Here is a 25658-nt window from a genome sequence, read left to right as displayed (position 1 = left end):
GTCACATTATGCCGGCGGCAAATGCTCAAAACCTCATTCTGGCCACTGCTGTTTCATAATTATGGTAGCGCGAGATGCACCTGCTGGGTCCCACCAGGCACATGCTCCCTAGGGAAGTACATGCTATCTCACCAGTTCACTTTTTCATAGTGTAACAGCAGTGTTTTCATGAAGTTGGTTTCCTTTTACTTATCTGAAAACCTCCAAAGCTTTCACGAGGTGGCCGGGAAGTTCCCTTGTGCAAAAAGGGCAAAGACCCCTGTCTTTGATTTGGGCCTGTAATCCTGTAATTCTTTATTCCTTTTCCAGTTTCCTGTTGCAACTAGGAAGATTCTTCCTAGTGTTTTCAATTGTTTTCAGCAGGATGATGGGTCAAACAATCTCATCAACAGGTTTCCAGAACTGGAATCCCTGGAGCAACTTCTATTTTTTTTTAGGCGGAGTCTGACTCTGTTGCCCAGACTGGAGTGCAGTGGTGCGATCTCGGCTCACTGCAACCTCCACCTCCCAGATTCAAGGGATTCTCCTGCCTCTCCTCCTGAGTAGCTGGGATTACAGGCGCAGGCCACCATGCCCAGCTAATTTTTTTGTATTTTTAGTAGAGACGGGGTTTCACCATCTTGGCCAGGCTGGTCTTGAACTTCTGACCTTATGATCCACCCGCCTCAGCCTCCCAAAGTGCTGGGATTACAGGCATGAGCCACTGCACCCAGTCTTTTGGTTTTTGTTGTTGTTGTTGTTGTTGTTGTTGTTTTTGAGAGCGGGTATCACTCTGTTGCCAGGCTAGAGTGCAGTGGAGCAATCTCCACTCAGTACAACTTCTGCCTCCCGGGTTCAAGCTATTCTTCTCCCTCAGCCTCCTGAATAGCTAGGACTACAGGTGTGCACCACCACGCCTGGCTAATTTTTGTATTTTTAGTAGAGACTGGGTTTCACCACATTGGCCAGGCTGGTCTTGAACTCCTGACATCGCGATCTGCCTGCCTTGGCCTCCCAAAGCGCTGGGATTACAAGCCTGAGCCACCGTGCCCGGCACGACTTCTTAATTCTTAAGAATAACTGGAAATTTTCTGTAACCTTCCCCTGTTGTTCACAAGGATTCCTTAATTCTCGAGTAGGTCTTTTCCTTTGAACCGCTGTATCTATTAACTTGTCCCAGCAGTCATTTATTCCTTTGCAGTTTTGATGGCATGTCTGTGCAAATGCAATACACAGTTGGAAGTCCCTGTCCGAGTGTCACAGGCTTCCAGGACGGAAGGACACAGGCCCCTTGTCACTGTCATTTTCCTTTGCAAGCTCCCAGCCCAGCCACCAGGACAAGGGGAGCAGGCACGGCAGGAAGGGCTGTCCCCAGACCTCTCTGTCCTGGGTCTGATCAGTAGCCCAGAGCAAGGCTGCCTTGCCCTGAGCCCCAGGACTGTGTGTGTGCAGCCTCTACCCTGCTTGTGAAGGCGGGGGTGGGATGTGTGTGTGGCCGGGGTGGGGGACTCACCACACAAGGACTGGGAGGGGACTTCTCAAACTAGGGCTCCCAGATCCTGGTGCCCTTCACCGCCCATCTCCCACAGCGCTTGGCCAGCTGGCCTAGCCAAGTGCCCATGTCTCCCCACGGGGTGGGACTCTGTCAGGGAACACGGTTTCTGCATCTTCAGGGAGTCCTGAGCCAGGCTGCCCTCCCTTTGGCTCATCCTGTGGGATGTGGGGGCCCTGCTAGTGCGGGAGTCCCCATTTCTAGGCTGTGTGCGTCACCCCTTGGGGAGGATGGGAGAGGAGGCTCTGTGTGGGCCCCCGCAGCCGTCGGACCTGGGAGACGTCTCTTTTCCCTCCCGTTACTGTTTAATGGTGACATTAGTTACCTTATTTCGGTTTTTATTTTATAAACCGTTTTGGGAAATGTTCTCATCTAATAGGAAACATCAGGAGCAATTTCCTTTCCTTTCCAACTGGCTGTTTCGCTCATCCTCACGTTTTCATGGTCTTCTCTGCTTTTGAGGTTTCCGCCTGTTTCGGTCGCTTTTCCGTCTTTAGGATATCCACCACGGTTTGTTTTTTCTCTTCTACTTTTATTTGCTGTTTTGAAAAATATACATTCTGTTTTTAATTGTACTAATAAATAGCTTTTAAGTTTACCTTTATGTTTATTTTTTAACTATTAAAGTGAGGAATGGAACCGCAATTGGAGAATTTCTATTTAAAACAGAATTAATCTTGCTCTCCTCAACATCAGCCCACGGGTCCACCCCCACCCGCTTCTCAGTCTTTCTCGTTTGATTGAAAACAACATACAGCATATTCCAGTAGAAACAGAACCGCACATACAATCCTAAATATTATAACAGCCACACTGAAAGATGGCAGAAGGAACCGGTGCAATTAATTTAACAATAGATCTTATTTAACCCGGTACATCCAGAATGTTACCATTTCAACAAGTGGCATGAGCCACATTTCAAGCACTCAAGAGCCACGTGTGGTTAGCGGCCTCTCACATTAGCATGCAGTAAAGTATTAAAATATTATCATTGCTATTCAATTAGGATGTAGAATATGCATCTGTTGTATGCATCTGTTATAAAATATGTGAAATTTGCATTTGCAGTTATAACTGAGCACATTGGTTATCTGGACCTAGGTCAGTGTCTTCCTGTCTTTGTATCTGGGCCAGCCCTTTGATACCCCAGCTTCTATGTTCTGGAGCTCTTGTCTTTGCTTCTTCTCTGTCACAGTCAGTTGGGGCTGCTATAACAAATTGCTGTGGACTGGAGGGTCTTGAGCAGCAGGCATTTCTTTCTCCCAGTTCTGGAAGCTGGAAGTCCAGGATCACTCAGGGTGCCACATGGTGGTGCTCTGGAGAGGGCTCTCTTCCTGGTCTACAGACAGCCACCTTCTTGCTGTCCTCACATGGCCCAGATAATCTCTCCAGGGTCTCTTCTTTAAAGGGCACAAATCCCATTTTTGAGGGCTCCACCCTCCTGACCTAATTACCTCCCAAAGGCCCCACCTCTTAATACCATCATATTGGAATTAGGGTCTCAACATATGAATTTTGGGAGGATACAAACATTCCATCCATAACAATCACTTTGCCATTTGTCATATTTCCTTAAGTATTTTTTCCAAGAGGGACACCTGGGTGGAGTACTTTCTAAGCTCTTGCTTTTGTGAAAATACATCGCTGTTATCTTTATTTGAGAAAGATGTAATAATTTGAAAAAAGGAAAATTAGAGCCTTAGTCCACCAAAGATTGCCCTGGAAGCCCTGAGGATATTGCCATACCCTGGTTAGTGGGACAGGGGTCTGAGGTCAGCCTGATGCAGTTCATTTCCAGATCGTGTATTATTCGTCTTGCCTGTGAGAGGCCTGTTCTTAGGTCTTCTACATTGAAAAACTCGTCAATGCATGTCTAGGGTGGCCTGATTTTCTTGAAATTCATTAAGTTCTTCTACTCCAGTACACACACCTCTGTCCATTCAGCCCAGAATACTTGATCCTCAATTATTTCTTTGATCTTATTTTTTTTTCTCCCTAGCAATTGAATTTTCATGTTTTGTCTCAGCTAAATATACACTCTGTTTGTTATCTTTTCTCTCATTATATTTGTGAGTTTTATCCTTTACCTCGGCGTTTGGAAGAACTCATGTTTGGACTTAAAATTGAATTGATTCTCTGTGGTATTAGTTTTGCTCTTCTGCTTCTGATGTGAATTTTTAATCCAGCTGTTTGGTATTAAATTTGGTATTGAAGACTTGCTGTCTTTCATCTTCAACATTTTTTTTTTTTTAAGAATCAGAGACTCACTGGTTGAGAATGTAGATCCTATGTACAGACCGGCTGGCTTCTAGTCCTGGTTCCATCACTGTTTTCTGTGTGGCTTTGAGCAGACTGCTCAACCTCTCTGCTGAAGCTTCCGCGTCTGTCCATAGTAAATTCGACAAGAAGTTAATGCCGAAATTCAGTGAATTAATAGATGCCAAGTGCTTGGAATGCTGCCGGGCGTAGCGACATGCTCCGACCTCACCAGCTTCATCATCAGTGCTACTAGGGGGTCCTTTTCTAAGATCACTGAAGCTGTCACTACAGTCACATGCTATAACTTGCAGCTCCAGGTCTTTGGGACCCTCCCCCTCATACTCCATTAGGGAACGCAGCTGCCTCGGCTTCCCTTCGGCTCTCACCCTGGCTCCCAGTGCTGACTGCCCTGCGTCTTCAGATGAGAGGCTCTTGTCGGGAGCTGAGTCTTCATAGACATCACCCGTGAGAGGTCGGAGGGGCTTGTTTGACAACAGCCATGGAGGGCGGAGTGACTGGCACGTGCTGGAGGCCCCAGGTTCAGATGGAATTTCCATCACAATGGCGAGGCAGGTGTGCAGGGAGGGGCTGTCGGGGGCTGTGAGTTTATCCCACGTCCAGCCGGTGCACATGGTCAGTGACAGTCACAATGGCAGTGACTCAGATCTTTAGGTGGACAATTGTGTCACCTGCAAATAACAGAGGTTCACGTCTCATTTCTATTTCTCGGCTTGCTGCTTTGACTGGCCCTGTAGGACAACAGAGAAAGGTCCTGGTGACCAGGGGCCTGCTCACCTCCTGCTACGCTATGACAGGAGAGCTTCCAGTGAGCCTCCCTAGCGCTATAGGCTTTCTGGGCCACCACGAAAGCCCGTCCCAGGCTGCCGTAGCCTCGTCCCCAGCTGAAAGAGGCTGGAAGGACACTGGGAGATGTTGCTGGTTCCTGGTGAGAACCAGCTTCAGGCCATGCTGGGCTCAGGCCCCGAGACAGAGGAGCTCACCTGTGACGGTCCCTGCCCCGGGGTCAGGGCCTGTCCTGCCTGATGACCTCCCAAGCACAGGCTGGCTTTGCCCACTCCAAGTGTCCTTCAATCTCCAGTGACCCTCATTCCACATCCACCTCCTCAAGGCAGAGGCCCCTCCCCACCCCCAGGCCCGGATCTGCACCCACCACTCTCAGGACACCTGACCAGGGCTCCAGGGGACAACAGTCCAGACCCAAAGGCCAGTCCCCAAACCTTGTCCTCCTAATGAGCTGACTGTCCAGAGGCCTTGCCAGAACATTCCATCTCCTTCTCAGAGGAGGGGAGGTCCTCCCTGTCCTCCTGCTCTTGGCAGACATCAGGATCTCAGAAGATCCCAGAGCCCGCCAGGAAGTGCTGTCCTCAAGCGTCTTTTCCCAACACAGGCACCTCCGTCCTGGCTCTCCCAATCGCAGCCACGCCAGGCCACCCCGTGAGGTCCCTGCAGACAGAGGCTGGGCCTCCCCCAGGCTGAGGGCCCACGCTGGGCACAGTCACGGGACCTGCCAGGTGGAAGTCACCAGGTCAGCCCCAGAGAGGCCACACCTTCCCTCCTGGTGTTCCCGGAGGACAGGCTCAGCCAGGGGTGCCAGTCCTGCCCAGGACCAGCCGAGTGTTAGGAGCAGAGTGAGGACAAGTCATGGCAAAGGAAGCAGAAATAATGAGGGTCCTCCCGGCTCCAAACACCAACACGGAAGAGGAGGGCGTTGCTGAGTCTCCTGCTGGGAAAACACAGGCCCTGGGCATATAAAAGCCCCAGCAGCCAACAGGCTCACACACACACTCACTCACACACTCACACACACACTCACTCACACACTCACTCACACACCTCCCCCAGCTCACCTCCTCCCCACTCCAGCATGGCCGCCTCCACCATGTCCATCTGCTCCAGCGCCTGCACCAACTCCTGGCAGGTGGACGACTGCCCAGAGAGCTGCTGTGAGCCCCCCTGCGGCACCCCCAACTGCTGTGCCCCAGCCCCCTGCCTGACCCTGGTCTGCACCCCAGTGAGCTGTGTGTCCAGCCCCTGCTGCCAGGCGGCCTGTGAGCCCAGCCCCTGCCAATCAGGCTGCACCAGCTCCTGCACACCCTCATGCTGCCAGCAGTCTAGCTGCCAGCCGGCTTGCTGCACCTCCTCCCCCTGCCAGCAGGCCTGCTGCGTGCCCGTCTGCTGCAAGACTGTCTGCTGTGTGCCTGTCTGCTGTGGGCCTTCTTCATGCTGCCAGCAGTCTAGCTGCCAGCCAGCTTGCTGTGCCTCTTCCTCCTGCCAGCAGTCCTGCCATGTGCCTGTCTGCTGCAAACCTGTGTGCTGCGTGCCCACCTGCTCTGAGTCATCCTCTTCATGCTGCCAGCAGTCTAGCTGCCAGCCGGCTTGCTGCACCTCCTCCCCGTGTCAGCAGTCCTGCTGTGTGTCCGTCTGCTGCAAGCCTGTCTGCTGCAAGTCCATCTGCTGTGTACCTGTTTGCTCTGGGGCTTCCTCTCCGTGCTGCCAGCAGTCTAGCTGCTAGCCAGCTTGCTGCACCTCCTCCTGCTGCAGACCCTCCTCCTCTGTGTCCCTCCTCTGCTGCCCTGTGTGCAGGCCCGCCTGCTGTGTGCCCATCCCCTCCTGCTGTGCCCCTGCCTCCTCCTGCCAACCCAGCTGCTGCTGTGCAGCCTCCTGCGTGTCCCTCCTCTGCCGCCCCGTGTGCTCCCGCCCAGCCTCCTGCAGCTTTTCCTCAGGCCAAAAGTCTAGCTGCTGATGGCCATGTCCCCCAGGGCCAGCTGGGCTCAGGCCCCACCTCCCTGCCAGTCCTTGGACCTCCCAGCCCACCCAGCCTCAGCACAGCTCAACACAGAAGGAGCAGCCCTAGCCACAGCCGCCCAGCCCCAGGGTGGGGTCTCAGATGCTCACTGGCTCCTCTCTGACCTCCCCCGGGGCGGGCGAGCCCTGGCTGCTCTTCATGGTGCTTCCTGGCTGCAGACCACAACCCTCTGCTGGTCGCTGGTCGCTGGTCGGGGATGGGCCCTCCTGACCCGGGTCTCACCCCCAGGAGCGTCACCCTCTGCCCCTGAGCACCAATAAAGCGTCTGCGGCCCCAGCTGACTCCGTGCTGACTCTCCGCACCCAGGGCGGGAGGGGGCAGAGTGGGGCCTGGCCTGGCTCTGGGGGGCTGGGCCCCGTGGATCTCTTTACACCCCCAGCTGGGGGGCCTCGGGGGGCTCTTGTGTGACACCTGGAAGCTCCTGTCCACCTCGTGGCACGTTCTGCTGTCCGGCTCCCCTCCCAGGTCCTGTGGGGCCCAAAAGCCTTGTTCACTGGCTGAGTCCCACAGACACCACATGACTCAGGCCAACGCCCCACTCACTGTGGGTAGAAGCAGCTCCTTCCCATGGCAAGGGTTGGGGCTGTCCCAGCTGTGCTGGGAGGTGGGACACGGCGGGAGACTTGGGCTCCAGCTGTCCCTGCGCTCAGCGAGTTCCACTCAGGGACAGCTTGGGCATCCTGGCCTCCTGCGCACACTCACATACGCTCAGGGACGCCCTCTGTTCCTGCACCAGGCTTGCCGCTGGGATGCAGAGCAGAGAACAGAGACGCGGCCTCCAGAGCTCCGTGTGCTGGGCTGGGTGGGCGGAGGGCCGGTGGGAACAGCAAGGCCCCAAAGGCAGAGGAAGTCCAGGACAGCATGGGGACACATGCAGACCAGAGGGCGAGAGAAACACATGGACACACAGGTCCAGATGCAGCCAGATGTGGTTTCAAACAGGATTGAGCAAATCTGAGAATAGACTCCTAGAAATGCAAATGCAGGCAAGGGATGCTGGCGAGGTATGGCCGTCACCACGTTGCCCGCAAGAGGCCCTGAGTCTTTACTTCTCCACAGCTATACTATCACAATGCGGGGGGCACACATTATTCTTTTTTTTGCCGGGTTGATTTTAAAAACTATTTTCTCATGGTTTTCTTCAGCAAGGTGTGCAGCGTTCCAAAGTGTGGACATGCCGCACTTGGTGTCTGCAACGCCAGGTGGATGGCCCTGAGTGTCTCTCCAGTTGTTCATTATTGCAAACGATACCTCTTGTGAGATATGGCAAGGTTTCTCTTCAGACAGCCTGAGCAGTCCTTTAGTGTTTCATTCCCAGTACCCCTCCCCATGTCTTTCTTCTTCTTTCCTTCTTTCTGCTTTTCCTACACGCCCAGGCATGCCACAGCACCAGCTCACATTCCTTTCCTTATTTGAGAAAAGACTGACTCTCTAGCTCGCCGCAGACGACCCCTTCCCCTAAATGTTTAGCCAATCGGGTCTAGCTTAGATTGTGTGGTCCGACCCCAGCCAGTTAAAAAAGGGCACAGGGGCAGGATTTGCGTCAAAAATAAAAACTTTCACTCTCCTTTGTTCTGTGTGCTCTCGTGGCAACCGGCCACGTGAGAGGCACTTCTCTGCGCAAAGATAAATTTCCGTTGCTAAAAAGTCCTTTGTCTAAGCGCTCGTTTTCCTTACGACTCTGAGTTCTATCTCTAACACCTCTGTGGGTGTTTCTACCATATACCTTTCCACACTCAGGTACATTTTTGCCTAAATTCCTAAAGGTGGCATTGCTGGCGCAGAGTGTTCATGGATTTAAAATTCTTAGAGATACTGAGAAATGCCCTCCAAAGATGGTCCCTAATTGTGCCTGTGAATAGCGATGTCAGAGGAAATGGTGCAGTGGGGAACTGTGAGGGCCTGTCCCTCCACGGAACATCAGAAACTGGCAAAACCCAAATAAACAAACCCACCGTCCCCGGCCAGCCCCCGGCCAGCGTCCCCTGGCTCTGCAGTTGTATTCTAGGAGTCTACTCTCGGATTTGTTCAATCCTGTTTGAAACTGGCTCCATCTGCACTCGTGTTCACGTGTTCACGTGTTCTCCCACCCTCTGGTTTGAATGTGGTCCCACACTGTCCTGGGCTTCCTCCACCATCGCTTCCCCAAGACCTTCCCGTCCCCACCTGCCGTCCACCCACCCACCCCAACAAAGGGGGTTGGAGTTCAATTTTATCTGAACTCTGGAAAATACTTGAAGGTTTGCAGCAGTCAAGGGAACACATAATCAAGAAAAAGCAGCACAACCCAATAGGACAACCTTGTGGATTTTAACTTCCCCTTGCCCCATCCCCCCCTCCCCAGCTGGATGACAGTCAGGAAGGCAGCAGCCTGAGTTTCTGGTGTGGGATGCTGTTGCCAGGGAAGCAGAGGGGACCTTGTTTGCAAGGCAGTGCAGTTGTCTGTTTCTACCTGTCTGGTGGCTCCCTGAAGGACTAACACACAGGGCTTGCCTTATTTCACCAAATCAGACTCAAGGCAGAGAGCAGCTACACTGAGGCTTTGTCAGAACATTAAACAGTCAATGCCACCTGGGGCCAAAGGTATCAGCCAGAAAACATTGGGCATGCCCAAAAAGCCTGGGAGGAAAAGCTGGAAGATGACATGCTTTGAGGAATAAGGGAGGTGGGAGATCCCACTTACTCTTGGGAGTCCAGAAGGCCCCCACGCATGCCCATGATGGGGCACCAGCTCAGAAAAGACCTGAGAAGCTCTCAGTGCTCACCTCTGGCTGAACTTCAGGCTCTGAGCAAGCAGGAAGGGAAGGTGCAAGCAGGAAGTAAAGGTGCAAGCAGGAAGTGAAGATGCAAGCAGGAAGTGAAGGGGAAGGCAGAGTCGCAAACTCCCCAGCCGAGTGCTGGGGGGTGTGAACCAACACACAGAGCCCAGCTACAAACCCTGAAGAAAAACAATTTTTTGATTCCAGGCGTTTAAGGAACTCTCTGTCAAATTACTGTCTTAGCACCAAGCTAATAGAAAGTGAGCACACATGATGAAGAAACTATTTTTTAACTTGACATAAACAAGCAAAAACAACCACAATCCACAACAATCAGCAACAGCAAACTGTGCAGAGGGAGGAGAACCTGATACCCAGAAATATCCCATTGTAATAGTCACTGTCTGGTTTTCACCAGACAAAGCGGGAAGAAATATGAGCTACTCATGGGGGGAAAGCAATTAATGGAAAATCTTCCTGAGGAAGCCCAGAATTGGACTTTCTAGATAAAGCCTTTCGATCAGCTCTCTTAAACATGTTCAAAAAACTAAATAAAATCACAGACAAAGAATTAAGATAAACCAGGAGAATGATGCCTCACCAAATAGAGAATATCAATAAAGAGATAGGAACTTTAAAAAGAAACCGAACAGAAAATCTGGAATTGAAAATTACAACAACTGAAATAAATAATTCATGATAGGGTTTCAACAGCAGATTTTATCAGGTGGAAGAATTAGTGAACATAAAGACAGACAAATTAATATACTCTGGTCTGAGGAGTAGCTGAGACAAAGGGGAGTAGATGTGAGAATGGAGAAAAATGCACAAATCTTAGAAGAGCTGTGGGACACCATCAAGCATACCAACACACTTAACTGGATTTCCAGATGGAGGGGAGACAGGGGGAGTGGAAAAAATAATTGAAGAAATAATGGCCAAAACTTCCCAAATTGAGAAGACATACCAGTCTACACATTCAAGCCACTCAGTGAACCCCAAGTAGAATAAACTCAAAAAGAACCACACAAAAACACAGTGTAATCAAATTCTCAAAAGTCAAAACAGAATCTAGAAAGCTGCTGGACAGAAGACTAACAGCAGATTTCTCATCAGAAACCATGGAGGCCAGAGGCATTGGGATGACATATTTCACATGCTGGCTTGGGGTACAGGGGCAGGGGAAACCAACAACCAAAAAGGCATCAGCATCTGACAAAATTATCCTTCAAAAATGAAAGAGGGGCCGGGCGCAGTGGCTCATGCCTGTAATCCCAGCACTTTGGGAGGCCAAGGCAGGTGGATCACGAGGTCAGGAGATTGAGACCATCCTGGCTAACACGGTGAAACTCCATCTCTACTAAAAATACAAAAAATTAGCCGGGCCTGGTGGCGGGAGCCTGTAGTCCCAGCTACTCAGGAGGCTGAGGCAGGACAATGGTGGGAACCTGGGAGGCGGAGCTTGCAGTGAGCAGAGATCGCACCACTGCACTCCAGCCTGGGCAACAGAGCGAGACTCTGAAGAGAAAGTGATTCATTTCAAGGTAAATAAAACCTGAAAAAGCTCATTGCCAATAGACTTGCCTTACAAGAAATGCTAATTCAGGCTGAAATAAAAGGGCACTAGACAGTAACCTGGAGCCATATGAAGGAAAGGTAGCCATGTTGGTAGTTTGTGTGTTTATAAGAATTCTTCCATTACATATTAGTTATCTAATTTGTTGGTGTACAAATTTTCATAGTATTCCTTATAATCCTTTTTATTAATGTAAGGTCAGTAGTGATATTCCCATTTTCATTTACGATTTTAACTATTTGAATCTGTCATCTTTTAATCTAGATAAATATTTGTCTAGATAAAGATCTAGACAGATAAAGATTTGTCAAATCTGTTGCTCTTCTTAAAGAACCAACTTTGGGGTTCATTGATTCTACTGGTTTTCTACTTTCTATTCCATTTTTCTGTGCTCTAGTCTTTATTTTCTACCTTCTGCTAAATTTGGATTCAGTTTGCTCTTCTTTTTCTAGTTCCTTAAGATATAAAGTTAGATTAATGATTTGAGATCTTTATTTTTTTTTAAAATGTAAGCATTCAGTTATCAATTTCCCTCTACATACTGCTTTCACTGAATCTCATAAGTTTTGGTTTGCTGTGTTTTCTTTTTTATTCATCTCAAAGTATTTTCTGTCTTCTCTTTGAGTTTCTCCTTTGACTCCTTGGTTGTTTGAGAGTGTGTAATTTAATATACACATATTTGTGAATTCCAGTTTTTCTTCTGTTATTTTCTAGTTTCTTTCCATTATAATCAGCGAAGATAGTTTCTATGAGTTTGATCATTTTAAATTATTAAGACTAGTTTTGTGGCCTAAGGTATAGTCTAATATGGCAACTGTTCCATGTGAACTTGAGAAGAGTGTGTTGTCTACTCTTGTTGGGTTGGGTGTTTCTGCATCTATGTGAGACCTGTTTAGGGGGTTCTTCAAGTCCTCTATTTCTTTACTGAATGTCAATTTAATTCTTTTTTTTTAATTAATTAATTAATTAATTTTTTTTTTGAGACAGAGTCTTGCTCTGTCACCCAGGCTGGAGTGCAGTGGCACGATATCGGCTCACTGCAAGCTCCACCTCCCGGGTTCACGCCATTCTCCTGCCTCAGCCTCCCAAGTAGCTGGGACTACAGGCGCCTGCCACCATGCCCGGCTAATTTTTGTATTTTTAGTAGAGACGGGGTTTCACCGTGTTAGCCAGGATGGTCTTGATCTCCTGACCTTGTGATCCTCCCACCTCAGCCTCCCAAAGTGCTGGGATTACAGGCGTGAGCCACTGCGCCTGGCCTCTTTTTTTTCTTAATTACAGAGAATGGCTCATTGATGTCTCTCTTATTGTAGAACCAGAACTGTCTATTTCTTTCTTCATGTCTGTCCATTTTTGTTTCACATACTTTGGTGATCTGATATTAGATATGTATATATTTACAATTGGTATATCTTCTTGATGGATTCACTTTCATCAGTGCATAACGTCCTGTGGGCCCAGCCCCTGCTGATCAGTCTGCTCCAGCTTGTGCATGACAGTGGCTTCCTCATTAGCCTCCGTTCCTGGCCATTCTCCTGGCCTGTGGCTGGCTCCTCCCCTGCCAGGCCATCATGTCCCCAGGTAACATCCATGTGGCTCCCCCCGGGCAGCACATAGCATTCCTCAGTTGCTCTCACTAGACAGGTCCCACTTCCTAAGGTCTGGAAAATTATGATGGCCTAGTAAAACAAGCTGAGAAATTTAAGCCTAGCATTATTTCTCTCCCAATTATTGACAGCATTCAGTGGTGAAAGTCTTTGGGTCCATAGCTTGCTTTGTAGAATGGCTTTTAATCCTAGATTCATTTAATCAGTATGATATATTTGGGACTTTTCCTTTTCTTGGATTCTGTGTCTTGACAAATATAGACAGTTGTGTCTCCACCAACACCATCAATACATAGACTCCTCTCATCATCCCACAAATTTCCCTCATGCCCCTTTGTAGTCACTCCACATCCCCACCCTAGCCCCTAATAGGCACTGATTTTTTTTTGTCTTATTATGATTACTATTGCCATAATATCACATCTACAGAATCCCACAGTGTTTAGTATTTTGCCATATAATATATGACTTAAATAGACCCTTCACTAAAGAACAAATATGGATGGCAAATAAACACATGAAAACATGTTTCACATCATGGATCACCAGGACAGCGCAAACTTAAACCCCAGCGAACTCTCCCTATACAGCTGTGTTGACTAAAGTAACGATATGTCTGATGTGCAGGACTGGCAAGAATGTGGGGCTTTGCTGATACGTTTGAGTTTAAACCTCCCATCTCACAGTGGTTTTTGCTTATGCAAGGAATCTACTCCCTTTTATCTCCTTGCTTTACTGCTTTTGGATTGAGTGTTTTAAGTTTTTTTATTCCTTCATTGTATTGGTTCCTAGTGCTACCATAGCTAATTACACCAAAAGTGAGACTGGAAACAATGGAAAATTATTCTGTCATAGTTCTCAGGGCCAGGCACCTGAAATGAAGGTTTCCACAGGGCCATGCTTTCTCCAAGCTCCAAGGGAGAATCTGCCCTTGCTCCTTCTAGCTTCTGGTGGCACCCAGCAAACCTTGGGTTCCCTTGGCTTCTATCTTCACTCCAATCTTTGCCTCTGTTGTCATATCATCTTCTTCCCTTTGTGTGTATGTCTGAACTTCCTTCTCCTTTCTCTGGTAAAGACACTAGACATTGGATTTAAGGTTCACTATGATCCCGTATGACTTAACTAATTATATCTGCAAATACCTTATTTCCATATAAGGTCATATTGAGAGGTTCTGGGTGGAGACAACTTTTGGGGAGGAATGATTCGGCCAAGTACTAGCATCTACTTCCTAGTGAGTTGTATATTCCTTTATTATTATAGTGGAGATTATAACATGAATCCATGACTTTTTAAAGTCTCATGTAAATTAGACCTTATATTATTTTTCAGATGGTGCAGTGTGCTTAAGCCACTTTAACTCCATGTAGCCCCTCCTGAATTTTGTGTTCTTGCCATGTATTTTATTTCCATAAATATTTTACAACTTACATTTTATACAGTCAACATTCATTTAGATTTTCCCCATGTGTTCTTCTTTTGTTACACTTCATTTCCTTATCAACTTCTTGCTTTCATCTGTGCTTGTTTTCATTCTACCTAATGCTCCCTTTAGTATTTTCTGTAGTGCAGATCCTGCTGGTGACACACCCTCTCGGTGTCCAGGGGATGTCATTATTCTGTTCTCATTTGGGGGAATCTTCTTCCCAGGTATAGAATTCTAGCTTTGTGCTTCTTTTCTTTCAGACAGTAAATATATCATTCCATTGTCCTCTGCCTTTCATCATTTCTACTGAGAAGTCATCTGTAAGTGTTATTGTTGCTTCTTTGAAGGTAATATGTCTTGTTTTCCTCTGGCTGTTTTTAAATTTTTCTGTCTTTGGATTTCAACCCCAATGTGCCCAGGTGTAGTTTTCTTTGTGTTCACTTGCTAAAGATTCTTGGTTTGGAGGGTTCCTTTTTTTCTTTTTCTTTTTTCTTTTCTTTTTCTTTTTTTTTTTTTAACAGGTCTCTTTCTGTTGCCCAGGTTAGAGTGCAGTGGTGCAATCTTGGCTCACTGCAGCCTCTACCTCCCAGGCTCAAGTGATTCTCCTCCTTAGCCTCTTGAGTAGCTGGGACTACAAATGTACCCCCAAAGTGGGCCAACTTTTCATATTTTTTGTAGAGATTGGGTTTTGCTATATTGTCCTGGCTGGTCTTCAACTCCTAAGCTCAAGCAGTTTGACCACCTTGGCCTCCCAAAGTGCTGGTATTACAGGTGTGAGCCATCACGCCTGGCCTAAAGATTCTTAAATGCTCTTTGCATCTATGCATTTCACCAGGTTAAAGTTCTTGTCCATTACATCTTCAAATATTTTACTACCCCTATTTCACTCCTCTCCTTGTAGGATTTCAATCATTTTTCCCATAAATTTTCACAAAATATAGGCATGTTTATTGCTCCACTTTCTTTATTTCCTTCTTTTCTTTCCCATCTCTGTATTCAGGCTTGAAATTTCCTCATCTCCCTTCCTTTACTAATCTTCTCTTTGGTTTTGTCTATATGTTGTAAAGCTAAGCTACCTAGTTCTTAATTTCAGCTATTGTGTTCTTCGTTTCCAGAATTTTTGTTTGATTCCATTTAATAAATCCAGTTTGACACTGAAATTCTCCATTTGTTCTCTATTTTCTTGAGCAAGTTAATCAGCATTAAATTCCAGTTTCACAATTCTAATATCTAGATCTCCTGCACGTCTGTTTCTCTTGTTTGTTTTTTTCCTCTTGGTCTTTTGGTCAGTTGGTCTTGTCTTCTAATATCCCTAGTAATTTTTTGACTGCATGAAGGACTTTATGAGATGATTTGAGCCTCTGTTGATGCTGCTGTCTCCAGAAGAGATCACTTTTGTTTCTGGGAGGCAGTTAGGCTGCAGGCAGATCATATGAGTTCAGTGCGAGTTTATTTAAAGATAGGTTTCATTCTTTCTGGTTTTTCCCTCCTCCTAGGGAGTAGCCCTTCACTTACATTCAGCATTTCCAACTGAAAGCCTAGGGTGTTTTTGCTAGAATCCCTCCACCTTGTCAGGTCCTGAACTCTGTGGTTTTTTTCTTCTAATTCCATGAGACTACTAAAAGCTCTGCTCAGCTGATCAGGCTCTCGGCCTCTTGGCTGTGGTCTGTAAATTGGTAAATGCCTCAATAAGAAAATCCACAAGGAATATTGGACTCACTTTTGTGCAGTTTCTCTCTAATGCGGATTCACTCACTCAAGTCTCAGCTGTCTTGATACCTCCCGGCCCCTTCGAACAGAGATTTTGTTTGTAAACCAGATTTCCTAATATTTCTCAGCTGGATGGCCAGTCTGATGTAAGCCAGTTCCCCACACACGAAAGGAGAACTTGACAGAGCATTTTATACAGCATAAGAAAAAGGTGGCACAATGGAATCGCTTTCAGAGCTCAAAATTACTCTTCAATAATTTCTCCAAAAAAGTTTATTATTTCAGCCCATTTTTATAAAGGCTTTTCCTTGGGCCAGGCATGATTTTAGGCCTTTGAAGACTGAGTGGTGAACAAGACAAACACACTCCCTGCTCACATGCAGCTTACGTTTGAAGAAAGGAAGCTGAGGACAGCAAGGACAATGAACAGGAACAGGGAAGACACGTGGTGCAGAAATACTGATGGCCAGGCACAGGGCTCACGCCTGCAATCCCAGTACTTTGGCCAAGGCAGGAGGGATCACTTGAGACGCCATCTGTACAAAAAAAAAAAAAAAAATTTAAGAATATTGATAATGGGACTTGAGTTATCTATGGTTGAAGCACATCATAAAGCTATGGCCTTTAAGAGCAGAACCAAATCCATGGGCCAGTTCAAAACTTTTCTTTCCTGTCCGAAACCCAGTCCTATCCCCAGCGTTCCCACACCAACGTCTGAGTGGACCTCGGGGAAGGCCATGGGGAGGGGCATGGCCTCTCCTTCCTTGCTCCCCTTCTCCCTGTTTGGGGCTCTAATTTCTTCAGTGATGGGGATGGGGGAAGGAATGTGCAGGGCCACCACTGTGGGGCTCACTGGCCACTGCTGCACCTTCTCTCCGGCTGCTCCAGTGATCCTGTGCTTCTACCAGCTGCTTCTGCCTCTTCAGTGAGGACCCGCTTTAGGGAGGAGACGCCCCCACAATCGTGAGTGGGACAGCTCTCGCCTTGGCATGCCACACTTTGCGTAAGGCTGAAGGGCCACCCCTGCCTCCGCAGCCCCCTTCTTACAACCCGGACTGCACTGGTGGCGTGCTGGGACCAGGTCCACCTCCACTCTTGCCCCCAGGGATCCACATGGGACAGGCTACAGCCCAGACAGGACAGGAGATTTATGACTTGGGCCACATCACAGGCAAACAAACATCCCTAGTCATGACACACGCCACCTCTCAGCAACCAGGAAGGGGAGGCTGTGGGCCCTGGAACAACAAGGCCAGGAGGGGTATAAAAGCGGAGCCCCACGAAGCTCACACACTCACACACTCAGTCACTCACACACACACTGACTCCCACACTCACTCACTCACACCTCCCCCAGCTCACCTCTTCCCCACCCCAGCATGGCCGCGTCCACCATGTCCGTCTGCTCCAGCGCTTACTCCGACTCCTGGCAGGTGGACGACTGCCCAGAGAGCTGCTGTGAGCCCCCCTGCTGCGCCCCCAGCTGCTGTGCCCCGGCCCCCTGCCTGACCCTGGTCTGCACCCCAGTGAACTGTGTGTCCAGCCCCTGCTGCCAGGCGGCCTGTGAGCCCAGCCCCTGCCAATCAGGCTGTACCAGCTCCTGCACGCCCTCGTGCTGCCATCAGTCTAGCTGCCAGCCAGCTTGCTGCGCCTCCTCCCCCTGCCAGCAGGCCTGCTGCGTGCCTGTCTGCTGCAAGCCTGTGTGCTGCGTGCCTACCTGCTCTAAGGATTCCTCTTCATGCTGCCAACAGTCTAGCTGCCAGCCAGCTTGCTGTGCCTCTTCCTCCTGCCAGCAGTCCTGCTGTGTGCCTGTTTGCTGCAAGCCTGTGTGCTATGTGCCCACCTGCTCTGAGGATTCCTCTTCATGCTGCCAGCATTCTAGCTGCCAGCCAGCTTACTGCACCTCCTCCCCCTGCCAGCAGGCCTGCTGCATGCCCGTCCGTTGCAAGCCTGTCTGCTGCAAGCCCATCTGCTGTGTGCCTGTCTGCTCTGGGGCTTCCACTTCATGCTGCCAGCAGTCTAGCTGTCAGCCGGCTTGCTGCACCACCTCCTGCTGCAGACCCTCCTCCTCCGTGTCCCTCCTCTGCCGCCCTGTATGCAGGCCTGCCTGCTGCATGCCTGTCTCCTCCTGCTGTGCCCCTGCCTCCTCCTGCCAGGCCAGCTGCTGCCACCCGGCCTCCTGCGTGTCCCTCCTCTGCCGCCCCGCGTGCTCCCGCCCGGCCTGCTGAGGCCTCTGCTCAGGCCAGGAGTCCAGCTGCTGATGTGCACCCCCCCTGGGCCAGCTGGGCTCAGTTCCTGACCTGGGTTAGGTGGCTGCCCCCACCTAGGACGGGTCCCCGTGTCTCCCCTGTGCTGAGGTGACCCCCCCTCCTTACTCCCAGGAGCCTCCATCCTTGCAGCTCCCCAGCTCTTGCCTTCCAGCAGGTGCCCACCTGCCTGCTAGGTCCCCTGTCCTCCCTCCCAGCTTCTCTGCTCTGGGTCACTTGGCCTCGACTTGAACCTCTCAGCACCTCCTCCTGCTCCCCAATAAACTCTCCTTGGTCACCTGATTCTCTTTTCTGTTGTGTTCCTGGGGGACACATGGTTTTGAGCTGACATTGGTCTCCTCCAGCCATGATTATTTTTAGGAATGAGTGACTTAACCTAGAAGTCACAGGGGACAGTGGCCTAACTCCTCCATGGGGTCACCAGGTGGGACTCACGGTCACTCCCAGGAAGGCTCAGTCCCAGCTCAGCCCCTGTGCCTGGGTCTTCCTGAGCCTGGTCATTCGCTGTCGTGCCCTGGGCTGTGGGGCTCTCCAGGCCCCAGGAGTGTCCCACCCACTCTCTCACCTGGGAGAGCCCACACTGCAGGGTCACCTTCCGGGAAGCTGCCCTGGGGTCCGGGCACTGCAGCCTCCAGGCCTGGTCACCCTCCCTGTGTGCCGCCCGCCCGAGGGTTCTGCCCGTTTAGCAGCAATGCGAGGGGAGAGGGAGGGGCTGCTGCACCTGCGCAGGAGACAAGGGACTCGATGGGAACAAAAGCATCATGGAGTGGGCGGATGGAGGCAAAGGATTCCCCAAAACCCCGGCGCTGCCCAGGTTCTCCTCTGGGTGGGGGGGGGGGCAGCAGTTTCCACACAGGTGTAGGGACAAGGAGCCTGGGTTCCCACAGATGATGCCGGTGCGGGCACACAGTCAGCGACACTCTCATCTCTCTAAGGCTTGGTCCACGCGGGGAGCATGAGCTGCCTGTGATGTCCTGTGGGAAAGGCCGTCAGCGGGGACAGTGGTAAGATCAGGCAGCGCATGGGGCTCCGCCACCCTGGGTGGGCACAGAGCAGTCAGTCCTCAGACTGAGACAAACTCCTCCAGGCCAGCTGCAGAGACCAAAACACTGATGAGAATGCCCGCCCCTGGGATGCTGCAGTCACCCCATAGCCAGGCCAGCCGCAGCCTGATGGACGTGGTGCTGCCATGGCTGTGGTCAGAACAGGCACAGAAATGCCACAGAAAGTGAGGTGGAGCCTGGGGGGCGGGGCCTGCGTGGTTGCTGCCCAGGGCCCTCGGTGGCTGGGGGACCCCGTGTGACCCCGGCTCAGCCTGATCTGCTCTCAGCTCCCTGCCCTCCGCACTGACGGCTGCTGGGAACCCACTATGGCCTAAGTGCATGGCCGTCCACACTGTTTCCTGTTCACATTCCTAGCCCATTTCTTATCATGCTATGTGTGTTTTTCTTGTGGATTTAGGGCTGGGGATCCTCTGTCCATCATATGCTCTCCAAATATTTCCAACCCATCATTGCTTCTATACAGCACACTCCCCGAGATTGGAAACAGGCCTAATTTTGCTGATATTGGTTTCATTGTTATTGCTTAGATTTAACTTTTTGCCCCATCTGCTGATGTGACTTGTGTGAAGTATGAGGTATTAATCTTTCTCTTCCACCAATAGCCAACTGTCCTTTTTAAAAATTAGTTTATTCTCTCCATCTCTCATTTGAAACATCTCTTTCGTCTGATAGAAATGTTTGTATAGTCTGCTTCTGAAATCCGTATTTTGTTCTATTCATCTCTTGATCTATCCTTGCATCCATTCCAGATGTTTTATCCATGTTATTCAGCTTCGTAATATATCCTAACAGCTCATAAGAAAGGTGCTGCTATCTTATTTTCTAAAAACGTTGGTTCTAGCTTGTTCTCAATTAATTTTAGAAAGCTTTTCCAGTATTTTTTAAACTGCTATAATTTTGATTGGGATTGCATTGAGCTTTTAAATATGTAGGAGGAAACTAACAGCTCCTAAGGAAGGTGCCACTATCTTATTTCCTAAAAACGTTGGTTCTAGCTTGTTCTCGATTAATTTTAGAAAGCTTTTCAAGTATTTTTTAAACTGCTATAATTTTGATTGGGATTGCATTGAGCTTTTAAATATGTAGGAGGAAACTATAATTGTTCATCTTGTCTTGCCTTGCAGTTACACAGTACAATAGTTCCATTTAGAATTCCATCATTTTCTTCTATAGGTCTAAAATATTTCTCTTTGGATTAAATTTGAGGTATTTCATAGGGATGTTTTACTAGTGTGAATGGGGAACAGTTTTCTATTATGTTGTCTTAGTATATAAATCCTGTATATATGTCTATATAAATTTTTTACATATGTTGTCTTCATATCAAACCATATGTTTAGCTCCTTTCCTTTGCAAGTTCTCTTATTAGTTCTTACAGTTTGTCATTGATTTTCTTGGATTTTTCTATGTAGATGAGCTTATCATTTGAAAATAAGGAGAATTTAACTTCTCATTTCCAATCTTTAAAACTCCCATTTCTATTGTTTTTCCTGTGGCAACATTACTTTGAACACCCAGGATGATGCTGAATAAAATTAAAAGAATCCTTGATTGTTCCTGACTTTCATGAGAAACGTCAAAGGTTCACCGCTACACGCAGTGTTTGCTGTGGGGTTTAAGTAGAAACCTTTTATTTTTAAACCAAGTCTTTCTATTTCCTTTTTGCTATGAATTTTCATTTACTAGAATCAAGGATTGTTTTGAGGGGGAAGAGTGGATCCTAGAGACATGGTGCTACCTGAGGCATAGTTTCTAAATCTCCCTAAATCCCAAATAGAAACAGAGAGAATTACCAGATAGAAAAAGAAAAACCCATGGGTTCCATTTAGGACAGAACTTAATGGCAAGATATCACCCAAGGGCCCAAAATGCGAGTGGGTAGGAACCAGGCCCAGAAGCCAGTGTTGCTGAGGTCTGTGCCGGAGGACACCGAGGGAGCACTGGCAGGAGCAGCAGCCTGAGGATGGGAGAAGCCCAGCACCGCCCGGAAAGGGGGCCAGAGTGTGAACAGCCACTGCAGCTGGGCAGGCCCCTCCTCTCCATCAGCCATGGAACACAAGCGGCTGCAGGAAGAAGCCTGACAGGGCTGGACTCTGCCACTGTGAACTCTTGAGTCTGAGCCACCAGGGCTTCCTTCCACGGAAGAGTCCCTCTGTCTCCCAACCTGAGGGTAAGGAGCTTGGAGTGGAAGCAAAGTTGGGCAGAACAGAAAGTCCACTTCCAATGGAAAAAGACCTAATAGCCCCATAGATAGTTTTTTTTTTCTTTTTTCCTTTTTTTTTTTTTTTTTGATAAACATAGAAATTGATCCTTCTGGTCTTAAAGCTCAAAACTTTGCTTTATCTGTAATCCCAGCACTTTGGGAGGCCGAAGTGGGCAGATCACCTGAGGTCAGGAGTTTGAGACCAGCCTGGCTAACATGGTGAAACCCCATCTCTACTAAAAATACAAAATTAGCTGGGTGTGGTGGTGTGCACCTGTAGTCCCAGCTACTTTGGAGGCTGAGTCAGGAAAATTGCTTGAACCTGGGAGGCAGAGGTTGCAGTGAGCAGCTACTTCCAGCACGCTACTGTGGGAATACTGCAGGCAGTCGCAGTGTACAAACAGTGTATTCGTGTTTCTAAACACAGACATGATACAGTAAAACGTCAGTGTTACAATCTTATAGGACCACCATCCCCTGTGCTGTCCACTGTCAACTGAAACAGGCTCTGGCCGTACGTGACTGTATGCTGTCTGTTTTCATACCTGCTTTACCTTTCAGGCTTAATCACTTTCAATTCTTTAATTGTGTTGGGCTAGGAATTAATGGAATCTAAGTTGGAAATAAGTATAATCAAGTGCTTTGTTTCACATAACCCAAATTGGAAAGGAAGCCAAAAAGCTCTGAGGTCTTGGTGGACACCACATTTGTATACGTTCTTGTTTTTTAATTGTGGTAAAATACACATAATGTAAAATTTACCATCGAAACTATTTTTAAGGGTACAGTCAGTGGCATTCAGGACATCCATGTTGTTGTGCAGCCATCACCACCATCCATCTCCAGAACTTCTTCGTCTCCCAACACTGAAATTCCACACCCATTAAGCACTCACTCCCCATCACCCCCCAGCCCCGGCACCCACCATTCTACCTTTTGTCTCTGTGAATCTGACCAGTCTAGTGACCTCATGTAAGTGGAACATCCCCAAGGTTCATCCATGTTGCAGCGTGTGTCAGCATTCCCTTCCCTCTTTATGGCTGACTAATATTCCACTGTGTGGATGGACCACACTGCGTTTACCCATCCATCCGTTCATGGACACTTGTGTTGCTTCTACCTTTTGGCAATTGTGAGTAAGCCACTATGAACATGTGTGTAGAAGTATCTCTTTCGATTCTTTTGAGAATGGACCCAGAAGTGGAATTGCTGAATCATTTGGTTGTTCTGTTTATAACTTTTTGAGGAACTGCCATCCTGTTTTCCACAGTGGCTGCACCATTTTACATTCCCACCAACAGTGCGCAAGAGTTCCAGTTTCTCCACAGTGTCGCCAGCATAACACATTCTGTTCTTTGGGCATTAGCCATCCTAGTGTGTGGGGGTGCCTTTGGGTTTTACCATGGACCCGTGCTCCTGACTAAGCCGGTCCCTACTGCCTGGCACCAGCCTTGCCCCTGGCCCAGCAGCCCTGCCTCTCACACATCAGCCCTGTCACATACCAGCCCTGCCCCCTCACACACCAGCCCCGCCCCTTCACACACCAGCCCCGCCCCCTCACACACCAGCCCCGCCCCCTCACACCAGCTCCACCCCTCGCACCAGCCCTAGCGCTCCATCAACCCCATCCCTCCCCATTAGAGGGCTAATTAGAAGGCCCCTATCCACCCTGCCCTTCCCATCCACTGCGCCCCCTCGCCTCGCCCCTCCAGTCAGCCCCTGCTCCTCTCACCACCTGTGCTCATCACCTCTGCCATTCCCATCTGCCCTGCCCCCGCACCCGACCCCTACCCCCAGCCCCGTCCTGAGCCTGGCCCGCTCTCCACAGAGGAACGAATACCTGCTGACGGTGGTGGCAGAGGAGAGCGACCTGCTGCTGCTTGGCCTGCGGTTGTCACCTGCCCAGCTGCACTTCCTGTTCCTTCGCGAAGACACGGCCGGCGCCTGGCAGACCCGAGTGTCCTTCCGCAGCCCGGCCCTGGTGGACGGCCGCTGGCACACGCTGGTCCTGGCTGTGTCCGCAGGCGTCTTCTCCCTCACCACGGACTGCAGCCTCCCGGTGGACATGTAGGTACCCACCCGGGGAGGGTGCACCTGCAGTCCTCAGAGTCCTGCCAGGCCAGGCATCCTTCAGCCGTGCTCGCTGAGCAACACCTGCAGGAGCTGTCCTGGGGCAGGAGCCGACCAGGGTCAGGAGCCATGGGGTGGAGGGGCAGGAGCCATCCACGGGGCAGGAGCCGACCAGGGGCCAGGAGCCATGGGGTGGAGGGACAGGAGCCATGGGGTGGAGGGGCAGGAGCCATGGGGTGGAGGGACAGGAGCCATGGGGTGGAGGGACAGGAGCCATGGGGTGGAGGGGCAGGAGCCATCCACGGGGCAGGAGCCGACCAGGGGGCAAGAGCCATTCATGAGGCAGGGGCTGACCACGGGAGGTCAGGTCAGCGTCCGCGCCAGCCTCTGAAGGGCTGCATGGGGTGAGGCAGGCTCACCATCTGTGGGCAGAGTGGACATTGGCGAGAACAGGTGGTGAGTGATGCCCTGGATTCGGGCTGGAAGGGGAATGGGCCTCTCCCGCGGAGCGTTTATGAAGCACACTCCTGTCAAAACCCCGATTTTAATGTTTCTCCACGCCTTAAACACAAAACCCGAGGCACATCAGAGTCAGTGGCTTAGAACCAGGTAAGGGCGATCATACCAAGCGCACTCCTTTTCCAGAAGTAGCTCAGGGGACTTGCCAGGGGAGCGGCACTGGGGGGAGGGCGCTAACATCACAACAGGCAGCAGCAGGAAGTCAGAGTCACTCCTTCCCCAACCTCCAGGCTGGAGGCCGAGGCCTGGCTCCGTGACTCCACGTGGCAGGTTCCTCGTGGACGAGGGAGCAAATGTTGACAGAAACTCCAAATGAGTACAAGATTATCCTTTGTAGCCTTGGACACAGTGGGGGCTTTTGGAAGCCGAGTTCGTTTCTCGTTTTTGCCGTCGCCTGGTTTGTGGCCTGACGGTAGGTCCCCTGGACAGGAGTCCTCGGTCCCCATAGCTCGGCCAGTTGGTTGCCCATGTCAGGATCTACCACTGTGGAGCAGGGCTGTGCTTCTGTCTTTTTAATTGCAAATGATCCAGTTTATATTAAATCTATTAAATATTAGATTATTTCGAATATTACTTTCAAAGGTAGGATCTTCTGTTTTGTTATGAAACTTATCTCATAAATATTTTTATTATGCAGTTAGCTTAAACACACTTTTATCAGAGCCTCTCTCCCACCATACCCCAAACTCATTAGGGCCCTTAGGACGGTGATGAGTTCTCAGGTCCTGAGAGCTGGAAGCCTCCCAGGGACGTGCTGTGCAGGCTGAAGACAACCTAACCTAGCAGCAGCTTCCCACCCTATAAAGAAAGTCCTGGCTGGACGTGAATGCTGCCTGACTTCTGGCTTTGCCACAGCAGCTAGGAATGACGTGGCGGCAGCGCCTGAGGCCTGGACAAACGTTCACCTGCCTCATCAGGAGAAAGGAAGAAATCAGGGTCGAAAGCATAATGATTAGGAATGTTCCCCGAATGTTTTAAAAGTGGACTTCCTGGGGAAGATGGTGGGACATGGGGAGTCACAGGCCTGGAACCAATTGTGGCCACGGAAGAACTTAAGCCTTTGGCAGGCTGCCACGGAGGGTACAGGCCAGGGCTTGGGGGCCAGCAGCCTGGACCCTAGCAGAGGCCGAGCTGTGTGCAGAGGACGGGGCTTTCTGGGACAGCAGGGCAGGAACTGAGCTCACCACGGCCAGCTGCAGCCAGATGGCAAAGACTGGAAGGAGCAGGTGTTTTACAAGAGACAGTGGCAGCGTGGGCGGGAGGCGAGCCCGAAGGCACCCCTGCTCTTCCGCCCAGGAGCTCTAGCCACGCCGTCCCTCAGCGGGCACCCACCTTGCTCCATCTCCGGAGTTCAGCCTCCACGCACTCGTCAAGACCGCCTGCTCCTGACACCCTCATGGGTCACCAGCCTCCTTCCTGTCCTGAAGCCATCTGTCCCAGCACCCCAGGCCGGGTGATGGTGCAGGAGCTCAGTGGAGGGAGGGTGAGTGGGCTGGAGGACCCTATGCAGGTCGAAGCCACTGCACGTTCACCATGAGATAGGGAAGAACCACTAAGCATGTCACCACGCACTTCTGCAGGAGGCCCTGGCCCTGGGGTGAACTGCCCCCCAGAATTCATGTCCACCCAGCACCCGTGAATGTGACCTTACCTGGAAACAGAGTCTTTGCAGTCATCGAGTCAAGCTGAGATCATCCTGGAGTGAGGCGGGCCCTGCTCCAGTGCGACTAGGATCCTTACCAGGAGACAGATACGGGGAGAGTCGGACACTGGAGCGACATGGCCACAGGACATGGGGAGCACGTGCAGCCACCAGAAGCTGATGAGTCGAGGAAGCGTC

At 50.0% G+C, this 25658-nt stretch overlaps 3 protein-coding genes across 4 annotated transcripts in view; all 3 read left to right on the top strand.

Moving 5' to 3' along the window:
* The window catches only part of TSPEAR (thrombospondin type laminin G domain and EAR repeats), a 69188-nt gene that overhangs the window by 10882 nt on the left and 32648 nt on the right, over positions 1–25658 (top strand). Inside the window, exon 2 of the mRNA XM_016938655.3 lies at positions 23058–23296. Coding sequence (XP_016794144.2) covers positions 23058–23296 — 239 coding nt within the window. The remainder of the gene's footprint in view (positions 1–23057; positions 23297–25658) is intronic.
* On the top strand, positions 5676–6554 carry KRTAP10-2 (keratin associated protein 10-2). The gene is given in 2 exon segments (XM_016938651.2): positions 5676–6005; positions 6090–6554. Coding segments are annotated over 2 exon segments (795 nt in total).
* On the top strand, positions 17075–17923 carry LOC738463 (keratin-associated protein 10-1). Of its 2 annotated transcripts, none has more exons than XM_016938650.3 (2): positions 17075–17395; positions 17618–17923. In XM_016938650.3, the coding sequence occupies exons 1-2, from the start codon at positions 17075–17077 to the stop codon at positions 17921–17923; spliced, it is 627 nt and encodes a 208-aa protein (XP_016794139.1). The 2 variants fall into 2 exon arrangements, with proteins under 2 accessions (XP_016794139.1, XP_009439797.1); XM_009441522.4 differs by having other exon boundaries at positions 17492–17923.

This window comes from Pan troglodytes, chromosome 22 (genome assembly GCF_028858775.2).
Source record: "Pan troglodytes isolate AG18354 chromosome 22, NHGRI_mPanTro3-v2.0_pri, whole genome shotgun sequence".
Lineage (NCBI taxonomy): Eukaryota > Metazoa > Chordata > Mammalia > Primates > Hominidae > Pan > Pan troglodytes.
The sequence above is the reverse complement of the archived record's forward strand: the minus strand, read 5'-3'. Positions and strand labels throughout refer to the sequence as shown.

Excerpts from the sequence above, each read along its gene's own strand:
- LOC738463 (XM_009441522.4), top strand. The coding sequence starts at position 17,075 with ATGGCCGCGTCCACCATGTCCGTCTGCTCCAGCGCTTACTCCGACTCC. Across the intron at positions 17,396-17,491 it reads TGCCTGTCTGCTGCAAGCCT|TCCTGCTGTGTGCCTGTTTG; the intron begins GTGTGCTGCGTG and ends TCCTGCCAGCAG.